This window comes from Poecilia reticulata, linkage group LG22 (genome assembly GCF_000633615.1).
Source record: "Poecilia reticulata strain Guanapo linkage group LG22, Guppy_female_1.0+MT, whole genome shotgun sequence".
Lineage (NCBI taxonomy): Eukaryota > Metazoa > Chordata > Actinopteri > Cyprinodontiformes > Poeciliidae > Poecilia > Poecilia reticulata.
Genome location: NC_024352.1, coordinates 10,801,693 through 10,817,732, shown reverse-complemented (window position 1 = coordinate 10,817,732; position 16,040 = coordinate 10,801,693). Strand labels below are relative to the sequence as shown.

The window sequence follows — 16,040 nt, the reverse complement described above, 5'->3', positions numbered from 1 at the left end:
TTTGCAGTGTTTGACAGGAATGGAGTGCACACAATCTCTTCCTCCCACATACAGTACGTGAAGAGATATAAAACACACACACACACACACACTTGCACTAAAAAACATGGAGGCAGCTCCAGATTATGTTTTGACAGACGGGTGCTGACACAGCTTTAATCCTTTGCAACTCCCCCACCAGTCTTCTTCAAGTCAGATTCAAACAGTTTAAAGTAAATCACTCATTCCTCCTCGTTTGTAAATGAGAAGTGTTAAGTGTTAAAAAAGTCAAAACATGATAAATAAGATATGAACAGACAGGATTACAACATTGTGTATTCTATTATGTGCAAGACTGCTAGGGGAGTGTTTGATTGAATATTAAAGCAAATAAATATGTTTGAGACCAGGCAGCCTAACCTTGATCAGAGAAAAAATTATAACTATCCACAAAGATCTATATTTCTTTGTTTTAACCAACAAAGGCATCCCCCCTTTGTGCTTTCCATGACATCACTGTGTAACAGGCAGGTTACTCAATAAAACTAACAATGCTGCAAGCCAGGTTAAAACTCTGTTACATCATGCGAGACAAAGTGTCAGAACAGCTAGGTCTGAATATCACTATACCAGTCTTGGGCTAAAAACATAAAATAAAAATAAATAAAGAGCAGTTGGCGTAGTTTCCAACACAAGAAATATAAACATACATGTACAGTAATATGAAAAAAAAAATACGAGGGTGGACAAAAAAACCCTTTCATAACAACTTACGTAAATGCAGTTAAAAGCTGCAATAGTCCTTATCTCACACATTGCCTTGCAAAAGTACTGATACCCATTGAATATTTCCATTTATCAGTTAAATTGATCATCAAAAGATTAAGAGTGTGGTACAATTGCTGTGTGGAGGGAAAACTAACACCACACATGGCGCTGAACATAATGTAGTATCCTACTGTGGGGCTGTTTTCATTAATCATGGAGAGGGAAGCTGGTCAGAGATGATTGGATGATGGATGGAGCTAAATAAAGAGCAACCATGGGGAGAAAACCTGTTAGAGCCTGCGAAAGACTTGAAACTACAGTAGAGGTTTACCTTCCAAGACGGTTGCAACTCTAAACATCCACACAGAAGTACAATGCAATACATTATAGTGTGTTAATTTGTTAGAATTTTGCAGTGAAAGTCCACAGTACAATTTTCAGATGGACATACGTAAAATATATCAAAAAACCATGTTTTCTTGTCCTTTCACTTCACAATTATGCACTACTTTGTGTCGACGTAGTACCTAAAATCCTAATAAAATGCATCAAAGTTTGTGATTTGCTTAATAGAGTGGGTATAAATACTTTTTCAAGGTACTGTGTCGATGTTCAGTTTGGTTACTGAATAATGAAAAACTAGTTTGGAGAGAAATCTGGATGTTGTTTTCCTCTGGTATTCCATGATCCATAGACACGAGTAGGTAGTACATGTATTGAAATGCACACAAAAATAAAATCTGAACATAAAATGCAAATATTTTGTAACATCTAAACTCTAAAATGCCACCTGGCAAGAGATATGGTAAGGTTGATTCAGATCTTATTGTCTGAACAAGTAAAAAAGGCCATAGATCTCTGAGACTGTAAAGCCAGACAGTGTGCTTACAAGCATTTTTTTTTTTTTATAATTAACATTTAAATATTTTTCAACAAGTCAGATTCACACACCTCTGTGAGTTCATACAACCACAAATCGCATGATAGAATATAAACATTACATTTGCACAGACACAATGACCTGAATACATTTTGGCACACCAGAAATCCAAATCTGAAACTACTATTACAGAGTTTAGCTCAGTTTGGAACTGCATACTTCCTCTGCTGGATACCTAACTTTTGGCCATGTCAAGCAACAGCCTATAACAGCTGAAAAAAGGCTTAGTGCAAAAACTAAAATCTTGCAATGCATGCATGCAACGGAACCCGCAGTTATGCCTAAACAAATATAAAATATCACACTTTCATCACACGCCCCAAGATCAGAAACAACCAGTCAAGATACGTTTTGCTGGAGTCATAACCACAGCAACTGACCATCATCTTCAACAATCAGTCTTTCAAATAATGCATTTCTTAAAATATTTTCTAATAATAGAAAAATACCTCAACAGCTTTATTTAACGGAAAGGTTTTGGATCTATGTCCATAATGACCAAAATATGAAGCTAAAATTCAGGTCAAGTAACCCCCATGTTCTGTGTGTTCTAGAAAGGCCACAGGAACTCTTAAATTCAAATTTGCTAAAATATTGAAGTATTCCCTATGTTTTCCTTTCCATATATGCAAGACCAATCCATTAGAGTAGCAGGTGTACACCTGAGTAGTGACAGACTGCCAATGAGTGAACAATTCTCTCCGGTGCTAAGAGGAAGGAAAAGCAACCATATCAAAGTTCTCCAGGTTTCTGGTTGCAGCCGGAGCACACGCGTACAGGGTGATCCCAGCCCCGCGAAGGGACCGTTCGACGCTGTGGGGAGCACTCGTCACACACTCCTTGGCCACAGGCACGGCAGTGGTGCTTGGACAGCTTGGCAGTGAACTCGCGCTGGCAGTTGTGGCACGACAGGATGTCCTGGTCAGGCACCCAATAGGCAGGACGGGCTGCGTCTTTCACTAGGCCTACGGAGAAAATGGAACAAAAATATAGTCATCGACAACACACTAACACGTCTTCGACAATATAAAAGCAGCAAGGTGAAGATTAATATTGCTGAGAAAAGAGTCAGAGATCAAGACGGAGTTTAATCTGTCAGTCTGATGATAAATAGCATTAGAGCTACTGAAAAGTTGCTGAAAAACTTAGTGTCCTGGAAAAAGTACTCATGCATATTGAGCAGTCTCACATTTTGTCACATTATAATCACAAACTTCAATATTTTTTAGTGGAACTTAATGTGCATTCTTTGTAAAGTGAAAGGAAAATAACCATTTTTTACAAACAATTAGAAAAACACATGGCATAAATTGGTATTCAGTGGACCTGAAGCTACTCTGTAGAACCACATTTTGCTGCAGTTACATCTGCAAGTCCTTTTGGTTAATGGCGTATGTCTCCTCCCTCATCCTTCTTGCAACATGGCTCAAGCTCAGTCAAATTGGATATGAAGGGTCTGTGTAAATTTTTAAGTCCTGCCACATATTCTCATTTTGGTCTGGCCTTTGACTGAGCCATTCAAACACATGCGTATGCTTTGATCTAAATCATTCAATTTTAGCTCTGACTGCAATAAAACATGTTGATGTTTTGCACTTGTAATGATGCAAGATGTGAAAAAGTATGATCATGACTTTGAGTCAAAATAGTGGAGAAAGTTATTGCTCAAGTTCCCTTTACCTGTTATTGTTATTGCTCAAGTTCCCTTTACCTACCCTTTACAGAAAATTAGACCTGCAGAGTACATATCACTTTTTATATCATAAACAATTTTTTACCTAACTACAGGCACTAAAAACACTGATTGTGCATATTCTTAATCCTAAATGTCTCAAGTGGACCATTACTATGCGGTGAATAAAATCTTTAGGAGACATGATTCTTGTTACCATGGAAAAAAAAAAACTAGTAAGTAGGTGGTCTAATTTTGTTGTGATTGGAGTAGAGTTTGCTCTGAGGTATTTTAGGGATGGCCATGAATACAGAGACATTTCCAGCAGGATATCAGGTTATCAAAAACATATTCATCAAAGCCTTTGAGAAGTACATTCAAGTCAACATCAGGCTAGCATCTAATAACCTAACAAACACATTAAAACAGTCAATATATTTCTTAAGAAGCAAATTAGGCAAAAGAATGTCACAATATGTCACTCACTGAACACAACAGAGCCGTGTTTCTGACACATAATTGTTTCTTACACAAATAAGTCCCTTTAGTGCTACACAATATATCCATTAATAAAAAATACATGTATTGAGTTCAACACAGCAGATAAAATTTGAAGATTCAGCTCAGTGAACAACGCTGTTGCTAGCTAGCCTTTTACTAGTTTTATTAAAGATTAATTTCATGATACAGATTCACAAGACGATTCAGCCGTTTTAAGTTCTTCTTTGGGGAGGAGGTACTTTCCTCAAAAGTTTGAGTTTACTCGGGACGTTGAGGGAGGGGCTAGAGTAATGATCACATTTGCACCCTGGTAATCTATTTTTACACAGACAGAGGCAGTGCAAACTGAATTTAAAGCATACAAAACTGGCCTCATAAAGCTATTCTGGGACGTGCAAAAAGTTATTGAGGAGGAAATGCACCTAGTAAAAAAGAATTAATAGAAGATAGCCAGAAACTTAGGCTGCAGTATCTGAAACATATTGATAATGAAGTAGAAAAGAGTTGTAGCTGTGAGAAGAAATAATTAGTTCAATTTTGACTGGAGGGATTGAAAGACTTAGATCTAACTCCTTCACAAAAACCGCTGCAAACTGAAGAAATTCAACATCGACAGTTTTTTTGTGTGCGTATAAATACAAAACACTTCTTTGAGCATTTCATTATGTATAGAGCTCTGAATAAAAAAATAAATAAAGATGACAAAGGAGCAACAAATCAAAGAAATTGCTGATTAGATCACAATAGTAAGGTTATCAAGCTGTAAAAATGTAGCTCATGGAACATCATGGTGGCGTAGGGGTAAAGCGTGACTCATGTATGGAGACTTAGTCATTCAGATGCAAAAACAGCAACTTCTGGCAAACCCACTTCTTTAAACATTAATGTTAAAATTATAATTCTTTGGTAAATCAAATGTGCAGGTATAAAACAGGCTTTACGGTTAATACATTCAAAGATTTTAAGCCACATTTTATCCTCTTAGCTATACCCATATAGTTTTCTGGTTTGATAAGGATTTTTACTTTAAGTCATTGTTTGATTTAAAGTAAGCAATTAGCTTTGTTTGTTATTTCTCACTTATTTAAGTTTAATTGACCTGACTTGTGCATAACAGCTGTCAGAAACTTGATCTATGGATATGTTTATCCACAAAATAAGCTTTATGAGACTCAACCACAAGGGGGCAATATACTACCCATTTTGAATCTTCCATACCTACCTACATAACTATATCTGATTTTTGAGCAATACTTACCAAGTGGGATGTCAATAGCAGTAGCCACAACCCCTATGGTGTTGGTAACAGCCTCTCCAACCTTCCTGGCCAGAGTCCCACCTTCTTCCTCCTCAAGCTCTGACGCAAGTATTTCTACACAAAGAAGAAAAACCTCAATAAAAAAAAAAATTAAAAAAAAGGTATGCTCATATAAAGATTAAATACCAGCATAAACAGGAAGAGGAATGACATTTAAAATCTGTGAGGGCGTACCTGCATACGAAGCTCTCTGCTCAAAGCAAACGTCACAGACTCTGACAGGGGCAAGACCCCAGCCTCTCTCGGGGACGGGCGCAGCTTTGGAGGAGCAGCCGTCACAGAAGCCCTCCCCGCAGGCACGGCAGTGATGCTTGGTGTCGTTATCCTGGAAGACTGCGTGACACTTGTGGCACATCTTGTACAGAGGGAAACGCAATAACAGCACATGTTGTTATTGATCAAGAGCTGAAGGGAGGAGGCTGCAACCAGCAGCATTTCCCCGTTTCATTTTGTGACAGGCACGCATTAAGTTGTGCAACGGGAGCACAGTGCTATAGAGAGTAAACATCCCCCTGGACATGAAAGTGTTGACTTGGCTGCTGGTGGCGGGTGGCAGAGGGCGAGTCTGTGTCACTCACCATGATGAGGGAGTTGGGTTTCCAGTAGGCCGGGGCGATCTGATCTGTCAGCCAAGAGGTGACAGCCTTAGCAGGTTTCACGCCGAGCTCCGATACCGACTGGGCCACTAGATTGACGCCATCTAGAAGCCGCTGCGCAGCGTTGTTGTTGTCCTTTAAAAAGCCGTCAGACTGCAAAACCAACAGAAGAATCTGTTTGAATGTCACAATATTTCAAGGTCTGCGTCATGCGACAGTTTGGATTTTGTGAAATGAGGATCTGTGAAGCTATGAGTAAAAATACTATTTATTTAGCTGATTTTAGCAATAAATAAAAAAAAACAAACTGAAAACATGTTCATATCTGTGAAATTCAACATTTAATACAGTGTAATATATTATCTGACTACAAGCCAAGTCAAGGTGATGTGGCTATTTGAGATATGCAGCACGACTTGCCCAATTCTTGTATACCACATATGTAGGCCACCTCTATGGCATTTACACAACTGATATTCAAATCTCACTGCAATGACCCAATACCATGTAAAAATGCAATTGCTCCTCTTACTTACATGGGGTGGCAAATACATTTAACTGAAAATACATCTGACAGCACAAACTACTTTCTGATTAATTCAGCTAATAATTCTCTGACCACTGTGGTCAGAGAGCAGTGAAGTTATTCCTTGAATGTGTAAAAAAATACAACAGTGACATAACAGCTAAAGTAACTTATCCTATCCTGATTCAGTAGATCTCTGAAAACTTAATCCGAATACCAAATGTGTGTGCACACTATATAAACTGGGCTTTATTGGACTTAAAAGATGCGACAGGAACTAGCTTTAGTTTGCTGCAGTGTTACTACACAGATATGTAGAACAGACCAGGGGGCTGTATGACTCGTTAATCTGCTCTTTTGCATCAGTTGTGCAGAGACATTGGAAACGGAAGAGTCCGGTGCATTTCCAGATCATGCAGTCATCAGAAAATGATCCTGGCCCATCCGCTGGTCTTGCAGTCATCACAACACGTATATTATTTGGCTAATAAAGCAGTGACAAAAGCATACATTTCCCTTCGAACGATTATAAGCCAGGGGTCTTCAACCTGTGGCTTTTCAGGATCTACACAATGACTGTTAGTGAAACTGCTCATTTGCTGCAAAAGTCAGTAGAATTTTACATATAACAGTTACAAAAAGGCTAATTTCAGTGGGCGTATATTATATAATAATGCAAAGAATTTACAAGACGGTGAAAAAAATGGTACAAGAAAAACTAATTTTTTTTCCATACATTTTTGTCAAAGTACACACTTCTTTCTTCAATCCCTGTCAAAATAGAGCATTTCAATAAAGAAAACATATTATTTCTCATTTTGTAAAAATGTTTATGTTGTTTTAATTGTCATGGTTTGGCAACTTAACCATAACATATGTTTCATAAAAAAGTAATTTTTAAAACTTGACATGTTTCTTTTTTGTGATGTAAGCTTTACAGCCTTAGAAAAATGTTATCAGAATGATGACAAAAGTGGCTGCTAGGATTATAAAGGTGTAGCTATTTTATAGTGGATAAAATATAGTCATATATAAAACAACATATTTTTACTGCATAATAACTTCACTTCAAACAATGATATCACTTAAAAATAGATGCAAGCAGTTTGCTTTTATTACCCCAGGCCAAACATGCTGGATCTCAGTGCGGACGACTGTGTCCACAGGGTCCTGGTTGCCATACCAGTACTGGCGGCTCCGGTAGATCACGCCACAGTTTGGACATTCAATAACGTAACTAAACATATGGAAAAAGGGAAAGATAAATACGTTTAAATATGTTCATTATCTAAACAAAATAAATATAATGAGAGCGTCTCTTTTTGGACTGAATTGAAAGTCACCTATATGGATGAGTATCAATGTTTTTCTGAACCTTAAAATAATTTACGGTTTACAAACCAGTAACCAGTAAGTGTGTGTTAAAATCTACAGTTGTTTTATTTTTGTTTGTTTTTAATAAAATCCACTAGATTTTGTTATGCAATTTTATTTCAATATTTAGTGTTAATGCTGTTAAGTTTATTACACCTCAAGGATCTGATAATGATCCGTGCCTTGTATAATGTAATAAGCATGTTGAGTAAAGCTTGGATCAACATCGTCAGGTGAACTTCCCCGTTACTCACCCAGACCAGGCGTATCTGGCGAGGCCCATCCATGGGGAGTCTGAGGAAGCAGATGTTTTTGGGACGACCAACACTTCCTTCCCTCCTTCATAACAAGCCTGAGATGAAAATATTATTCCAAGTAATGCCTAATCAATGAATCAAGAAAGTGTATTTTTAGCATTGTACCTAAAAACAGAATAACAAAAAATAAGGTTGAGCAACTATGCGTACCTTACAAGTGAAAATGCGATTATCATACTGCGCAGAGTAACGGCAGCGTTCCTTCGCCTCGTGGTACGACCCTTCCTGTAAGTGGTTCATGCTACTCTTGCAGCCAGATCTGTGATAAATGCATTTATTAATTATGAACATTGAAATAGATGGGGCGACAGCTGTTGTTTTTAAAAAAAAGCAAGAGTACTGACCCACAACTGAGGCAACAGCTGGAACAGGTGAAGTACTCATCAGGAAAGAAACAGCTGTGTGCTGCAACCTCACCTGCGATTTCTCCATTAAAGCGCTCACTCAATGCCTGCAAGAACAGTACCAAAAAAAGAAAAAAAAAAAGAAAAAAAACTTTCAATTATAACCGCAACTAAACAGAGTTGGTTACACTACGAATCAGCATAAACTATGTTCAGTGTCACTCATTGAGATCAGCAAGGTCAAGTAAACATGCAGCCAGATTAAAGCGGATTAATTATTGAAAAGTCAGCGGACATGCAGCTCTACCTGCAGGGCTTTGAAGATGACGCCCGGGGTACGAGGAGAACGCGTGGCGTTGTTATCGAGGAGCTGCTCCAGTTTATTCTGCAAGCCCCGGAAATCGGTTGGAGGACTGAGAGTCTGTGTGCCCCAATACTGGAAGGAGCTGAAGGCGTCAGGAAAGCGGGAAAGCTTCCTAAAGCGCTCCAACAGCAGCCGATCCACGGACTCCAGTGATTTATCTACAGTAGGACAAAGAGGGAATATGACATTCACCAAAGTTTTTGAACAAATGACGTGTTCACATGACTGAGTGTGCACAAACAGGACCTTTTTTCTTTTCCTAATACTATAATTTCACATAGCAATAACAAATAGGACTTCTAATTTATGTTGTGTATTCTTTTCCTCTCAAAGCAATAACAAAACTAGAAAACCAATACTGCACATCACCCTGGACACACCACGGTGAAACATGGTAATATCAGACAAAATGTGCAGTACAGGCTAAAATGAAATATAATGGACAAATATATTTAGTGTAAAGCTGGTAGAGACATAGCCTAAATGAATTATTTTGTGATACTTTATGTTGGTGTTTCACATAAACTCCAAATTTAATACAGTAAGTTTGTTTTGTGACATCCATCTATTCGTTTTCTGTACGTGCGAATGCATTTTGTGTTCAGAGGGAGTGTTTTACTGTCATTTTAAGGGCTATTGTTTACACAACATAAAGTGCAATGCAAAGTGATAACTTGCTGCAAGGAAAATGAGTGTGTGTCACCTGAACCCAGGAGCTTGGTGTGGACGGTTTCATGGAAGATGACCACCGCAGGACCCAGGGTGGACAGAGGGACATCCAGTCCACAGCGGGCCGTCGTGGCTTTTAGCTCCTTGGTGAAATGCTTCAGGTAAGCATCAGAGGCGTCACCGAGAAACTTGAAAAGGTCATCATGGAGGCGGTCAGCATGAGTGCGGTAAATGATGAGGTCGGAGACAGCGAGCACCTTGAGTAAAAGACGAGTTCTCTGGCCCTGTTTGGAGCTGTTGCCAAGTAACCCCTCTGTATCGATGACCACAATCTTACGGATGGGGTCGAATGCTGCCCATACACCCACTGTGCAGGACTCCTGTGTGGGAGACGTTTTGAAGACTTCCCTGCCCATGAAGAAGGTATGGTTCAGGGTGTGCGACTTGCCCTCCCCCGTGTTACCAAAGATGGACACCACCTTCAGCAGCTGGTTGGGGTTGCACCCAAGGGATCTCATGAACGACGATTCATCTTTTATCTTGAGAGGAACAACAGAGAGTAAACAGCATTAACCACAAAATTTAAGACCGACGAATCCTCACGAAAACCTAATTTACAAAAGACAACTCCACAAAGGGATTAGACTGCCACCAGTGCAGAGCTTATTAGGGGAGTAACACCAAACAAGTGGGAAGGTTTCTGAATTTGTGGTATTATGCAATCAAGAAGCAACTTAAAACTTTAAGGAAAAACATTCTAACACTCTGCAAGAAGTATCAGGATTGAATTGCAGAGAACCAGCTCACAGCAGTTTTTCAGACTCTTTGGGTCATGGGGAAAAAGACTGCAAAGAGAAAAAAAGGTGAACGCTCCCAATTTTGCCAAAAAACTAGGATAAAAAACAACATCCTGCACAAAAACTTTGCCCAGTGATTCAGAAGCAATTTTGTGAAAAAAAAAATGGTTTTTCCACCCCAAGGGAGTGTCGTGTAACAAGGCAAAATAGAAGTGGCAACTTCTAATTTGCTTGTGTAATGTGTAATATTGTGTAATGTTTTGATGAAGAAATCAAAACATTGCACAATTTTGGATTCATGGCCAAGAAACTGCAGAAATAGTCTTTTTGACAACTTAGAGATTGTTTTCAGAGACTTGATCTGTTCCTCGGTAACAGCAGTGAGGTTTGTCCAAAGCACATTTTCAGACTGTCTGAAAAACATTTTGAATGAAAGCACAAGTGACTGAAACAAAGTGGGTGGAAGAACAGGAAGAACTCACCTGCATTTCTTCATTCTCATCAACTAAGAGAAAGCTCGACACCTTCTCCAGAAGCCGTGTTTTCTCAGATGACTCAGGCACATCAGCGTTCTGGACAGAAGTCTTGGCAGTGTTCACTTCAGCTTGTTTGGGTGGTGGAGGGAAAGATATGAGCTGGTGTTTTTTCTTGCTGCTCCCGCTGTGGGTACGTTTCTGACAATCTTGACACAGATTCACCTTGCAATTCTGGCAGCGAACCACAGACCTGAGGCGTTTGCTGCCATCCCCATTCCCTCCTTTGCAGTTGTCACAGTAGGGAACATGGCCAGGACCAACTGGGACCCGGTCGTGGTTCCTCAGGTGTTCCTGACGGTGGAGCTCCAGCTCACACCTGACACACTGAAGGGTTTTGCAGTCATCACACTCAAATGCCGCCTCTTCGGAGCCACCACAGGAATAATTCTCTTGACATGTTAAACTTGTATTGACTCCCTTTTCAGATGACGAGCCATGCCCACTCATTGTTTATTAGAAGATTATCTTAAATTCGGATTATTACTTTATTAGAGCAGCAGCTATTTAAAAAAAAAACTGTTAACGTGAAATGCACACAAAGTAATATATTTAACTGAAATGATACTATATTAATAAATAATCTTAAGACAGTTGCATGCTGACAGTTTTAGCTGCTTTTAACTTGATTAAGTTATAAAAATTGTTGAAGGTGATTTAGCTGTTTTAAATAATGTAATTTATTGCAGCTAAAAGTAATGCTAACAGATATGCTAAACACAAAGTTAGCTTGCCAGTGCAATAAAAGTTGGTGATTACGTTGGGTTATTTTTATAAACACATCCCTCAGGTATATCTGTGATCGATTTTTATTTTCCAACTTCAATTCCTAACTTAATAAATGTGGTGCTAAAAAAAAATATATTGTATAAATCTGAGGGAACAGACAGTACCAAGCGAATAACGGGAGCTTTTTCTGACATAAATATGTGTGTAAATGTCAATGCTAACAACAGGCTGGCTAGCAAAACAAACTGAGCTTAGGAAGCTAATTTATCAAATTAATTTCTCTATGATTCAGCCTCAGTTCGGCTTACAGCTGGCCTAATTTAGCGATTTGTGTTTTAACTTTTTTCTCCACAGACAAGCAGCAAACGCTAATGTTCCTCATCCGTCCAAAACAAGCAGCTAGCCTCCTGTTTGTCAACTGAACTGAGGAGGCATATACAAATTTAGCCGGTGAGAGAACCGCTGGTAACTGCGGCTGGTTTGGCTTTAAATCGAGAGGGAAATCCTCCCAATTACGTTTTTAAAAGTCCTTTAAAGTCTTACTGTGTTTGAATCCTTCCGAGCAGTGTCATTGTTTTGTTCTTCAGCCCCCCTCCCTTGCAGGTTTCTGTAGCTACGTTGTGTTGTTGCTAGGTCAGATCAGCTGATCTGATTATTTCAGTCAAAGAGGTGAAGAAGGAAGTAGAGTGCTGTGGCATGACGGGAAACGTAGTTCTACACGGTAAACTCTCTTCTGGGTAATTGGAGATGTAAGTATTACGTATTTATACAGCAATTCACCTTTTATCAAATTACAATCCCAACTTAAATGTATTTCATGAGAATTTTATGCGATAGATCTAAACTATGTGGCCCATAGGGAAATGGAAATTCTATGATTAACATTTTATAATCAAAAATCTGAAGAGAGCACGTGGATTTCAATTCTGTTTTCAATTCACTTTGTTTATATAGTACAATTTCACAATATATCATCTCAACACACTTTACAAAAAAAAGTCAACTCAATCATACTGATCCTACAGATAGTTCGTTTTAATATTTGTAGTTCAATCCAAATACAACTGGACTTTAAAACTATGAGAAAATCATAGGGAAATATGCAAAACATATTACAAATCTAAACAGCAACAACAGACAAAGTTGAACAAATAAGATACTTCCACACTGCCCTAATGCAAAAATGAATCTGAATAATTTTCTCCAATCAACAAAAGATTTTAATTGTTTAAGTGGGTTTATGTTTCTAGATTTAGTACTTTCATGTCTGTGCTTGATAGCAGATACAGAACCAAACACAGCTTTGAGGTTGCGCTGTGTCAGAGCTGAGCACTCATAGTCTTGAGCTCTGATTCTGTCTGCAAGCCTCTTGGCTCGCCTGAAGCCATGTTGGTGAAGATCAAAGGATGTCCACATTGTGATGCAGGTTAGGGTGAGTTCCCACCAGAATAATGGGGAAATCGGGTTTGCGCCTCTGATCTGGGAAATCCACCTGCAGAGATGGTGTGGAACGGTGACCAGGCTGAAACAGAGGATGACGACGTCCACATGGGGGTAGCAGAGACAGCAAAAAGTGACCAAACTCATCCTGACAGATGAAATAGAAAACGGTGATAAGCAAATGACTCATATTTCTGTTTACAGAAGGCTGTGAAATTCACCTCTACAGCTGTACCGGTCGGCTTGATCCGAGTTGGGATTCAAGTCACGTGAAGAAAACCTGCCAGTTAAATAGAAAAAGTGATAGAAGAGAGCACGCCTCACCTCTCACCAGCTGGCCGATCTTCAGCCACCCCAGTTGAGGCCTTAGCGGCGGCTTCTCCGGTGGAAATAACCGCCTTTCTGCAGTTTTTAGGAACTTTTTAAAGCAATGTCTTGTTTACAAGATATCGTAATTAAACTTTCCAATTTACTTATAAATTGCAAAGTTCATTTAGATGTAAATTCAGGTTAGAATTCGCAGTAAGACAAAAGGGGGGAAAAAACCAACACTTTGGCCCTATGAGATGCTATTTCCAAGCAACACAATCTTCACCAAATGAAGGCAAACTGAGGGCCAAAGGGCACAGCTGGATTGGCATTGTTACACTGTCATCAGCTGTTGTTTATAGCAGCAACATTGTGTGCTTTGGTTTATCCTGCCTTTTTTTCTAAGATGACTGAGTTCATAAATTCACACATAACTGGACTGTTAGACAGCAGCTGGAAAATATGCCCCATCTTGATTTTATTGTAATATTCTATTACTTACTGATATAAGTAATAATTATTTTTACAAATTAATTCTCAGTAGTCTCAAAGCTAATGCTTTCAGGTGATAATCCTTAACAAACTATGTTTAGTTGGCTGACAAAACAGTCAAATTTATTTTATCAATGATCATAAAAAATACACCAATTAATCTGCAGAATATATTGCTAACTGAAATAAGTAGCCTTCAGAATTACTGAACATAAACAGCCCCAAGGACATTTTGACCTCGTGGCTTTCTGTATTTCACCTCCTTTGAGCTTAGTGCATTGTTCTGCAGAGTCAAGGTTGTAAGTTACTTTCTTCCATAGGCGTAGGAAGCGGGGGGACGGGGGGGACATGTCCCCCCCAACATTGAAGAGAGTCACATTCGTCCCCCCCAATAATTTCACCTCAGTTGCGAAGAATTTTAAAATCTTCCACTCGCATGCTTTATTTTGAAGGCGCACAACAGCGCATTAGCAGAGCGCTTCCTTCCCCCCCGCCCCCATCTGAACGGCTCAGAATAAAGGCAGTAGCAGACGGGGTCAGAGACACTCAGTTTGAATAAGGTAAACGATCTGTCAGGAATTTTGCCATGAATATCGCTCGTTTATAACATCTTGTTGTCAGTTTATTTTTATATGTAGAACTAAATCTTTTTGCTGTAAGCTGTAGATAGGCACCAGCACCCCTCCCGACCCCACTAAGGGACAAGGGTGTCAAGAAAATGGATGGATGGATGGATGGATGGATGGATGGATGGATGGATGGATGGATGGATGGATGGATGGATGGATGGATGGATGGATGGATGGATGGATGGTTAAGCTGTTTTAATTCTGGAATAGTCACATGCTAACTTTGTTTAAAAGTTAGCTAGTCTAGTCACAATGATTTAGAATGAGACTGAAAAAGCAGCGAAATTAGCCTTTTTATTATTTAAAGTGAGCAACACCTGATCATACTCGACCACTTAACATGTATTTATATATTATATTATATTATATTATATTATATTATATTTAGGAGAACAGCAGTGCTAGAATGATGTTGAAGAAAGGTGAAGAAGCTCTGGTGAGGTCTTCATTTAGTGTAGTGAAATATGTATGAACTGTTTTTAATTTTTAAATAAGCTAAATTATTTTATTATGAGAGGAGCAGATCAGGCATAGGAGAGCCAGGTAGAGTTTCAGAGTGTGAAGATATAAAAATTATATTAATTAATTATGTTAATTATATAAAATTTTATATTAATTACATGAGACAATAAGAAAAGTGCTTGAGGAAAGGTTTAAAAATAATTAGTGAAAATGTTTGCAACAAAGTAAATAGAGTTTTAAAACAACGGAAACAATTTCTGCATTCTGATTACTGAAATTTAAAAGTGCTGGGTTACTGTTGTTCTATCACCCCCGTTTCATACCGGACCACTTACAGCACCTGTGTTAACATTTATTTAAATGGGTTCATTTTTCAGAGGGATACACAGTGAGGGTATCGTGATTTTAGCTACCAGTAGCAGGAGAACGGAGCTGCGCCAAGAAGCTAACAGAAGCTAACAAACACTGAATAGAAGAAGAGCTGCCATCTATACCGTTGCAGCCAAGCATGATTTAATGTTACACAATACAGTTTTACCAAGTTGCTCAAAGTCTAAACTGGCATTGTTGTGCATTTAAGGTGTAAAGTTTACCTTCGACCAAAGGCATCCTAGCGCCCCTCTTTTGTAAAAATGTCCGCTAGCGCCCCCTGCCGTCCTCTGAACGCCCCCTGGGGGGCGGCACCGCCCACGTTGAGAACCGCTAATCTAGGTATTTGTTCAACCACGCCTTCTCAATCAGTGTGCCAAGCGGCAGTGATGTGGAAGGTTTCATCTAACCCCAGTGAATTTTCTTGTAAGAGCTGTTTTGTCCAGCCGTCGTTTTTCTTCATGGAGAAGTTCTATGAGCAGCGCGCGGCTGAAGCTTTGCTTTCTGCTCGGGAAAAAAAGCATCGGAAACCGTTCAAATGTTGAAGACCGCTTACAAGGATGACGCTGTGTGTCAAGCTCAAGTTTACTCGTGGTTCACCCGCTTTAAAAATGGTGAAATGTAGCCACCTGTAGCTGTGTAGCTACAGAGCCACCTGTAGCTCTGTATGTTTTTCTTTTTTTTTTTTTTTTTGCCACCATTCGGATCACAGAAACGTGGGTGGGCGTCTGCCTGCGCCTGCTTACCAGCAGGTTTCTGGAGGTCCATATGGTGGCTAGGSTGAGCCACATCTCCATGAGGCCCTTTTTTATGTTTTCCGGTGGCTCACCCCGTGCAGCACTAGCTGCGTGTCGAGGACCTCCCTTGCTGGCAAGTATGGGAATTGCAAGGAGCGGGCCTTTGCCCACAGGT

General features: G+C 39.3%; 1 protein-coding gene and 1 long non-coding RNA gene across 3 annotated transcripts; both read right to left on the bottom strand.

The window, feature by feature from the left end:
- Positions 1–123: 123 nt before the first annotated feature.
- On the bottom strand, positions 124–12,080 carry LOC103458508 (zinc finger FYVE domain-containing protein 1-like). Its single transcript, XM_008399364.2, has 11 exons — positions 10,648–12,080; positions 9,403–9,907; positions 8,643–8,857; positions 8,336–8,442; positions 8,142–8,250; positions 7,929–8,026; positions 7,420–7,537; positions 5,757–5,927; positions 5,353–5,533; positions 5,119–5,232; positions 124–2,652 (listed from the first exon to the last, which is right to left on the bottom strand). Exons 1-11 carry the CDS (start codon positions 11,146–11,148, stop codon positions 2,420–2,422), a joined length of 2,352 nt encoding a protein of 783 aa, XP_008397586.1. The 5' UTR covers positions 11,149–12,080; the 3' UTR covers positions 124–2,419.
- Positions 12,081–12,625: 545 nt separating this feature from the next.
- Positions 12,626–15,393, bottom strand: LOC103458507 (uncharacterized). Of its 2 annotated transcripts, XR_001776142.1 has the most exons (3): positions 15,353–15,393; positions 13,089–13,147; positions 12,626–13,015 (listed from the first exon to the last, which is right to left on the bottom strand). It is a non-coding gene; the product is annotated as an uncharacterized LOC103458507 (long non-coding RNA). The 2 variants fall into 2 exon arrangements; XR_001776141.1 differs by lacking the exon at positions 15,353–15,393 and having other exon boundaries at positions 13,089–13,639.
- Between the last annotated feature and the right edge of the window lie 647 nt (positions 15,394–16,040).

Coding starts and splice junctions, on each gene's coding strand:
- LOC103458508 (XM_008399364.2), bottom strand. CDS start 11,148: ATGAGTGGGCATGGCTCGTCATCTGAAAAGGGAGTCAATACAAGTTTA. Junction 9,908..10,647: donor ATGAGAATGAAGAAATGCAG/GTGAGTTCTTCC, acceptor GTTCCTCTCAAG/ATAAAAGATGAATCGTCGTT. Junction 8,251..8,335: donor AGCTGTTGCCTCAGTTGTGG/GTCAGTACTCTT, acceptor CATTTATCACAG/ATCTGGCTGCAAGAGTAGCA.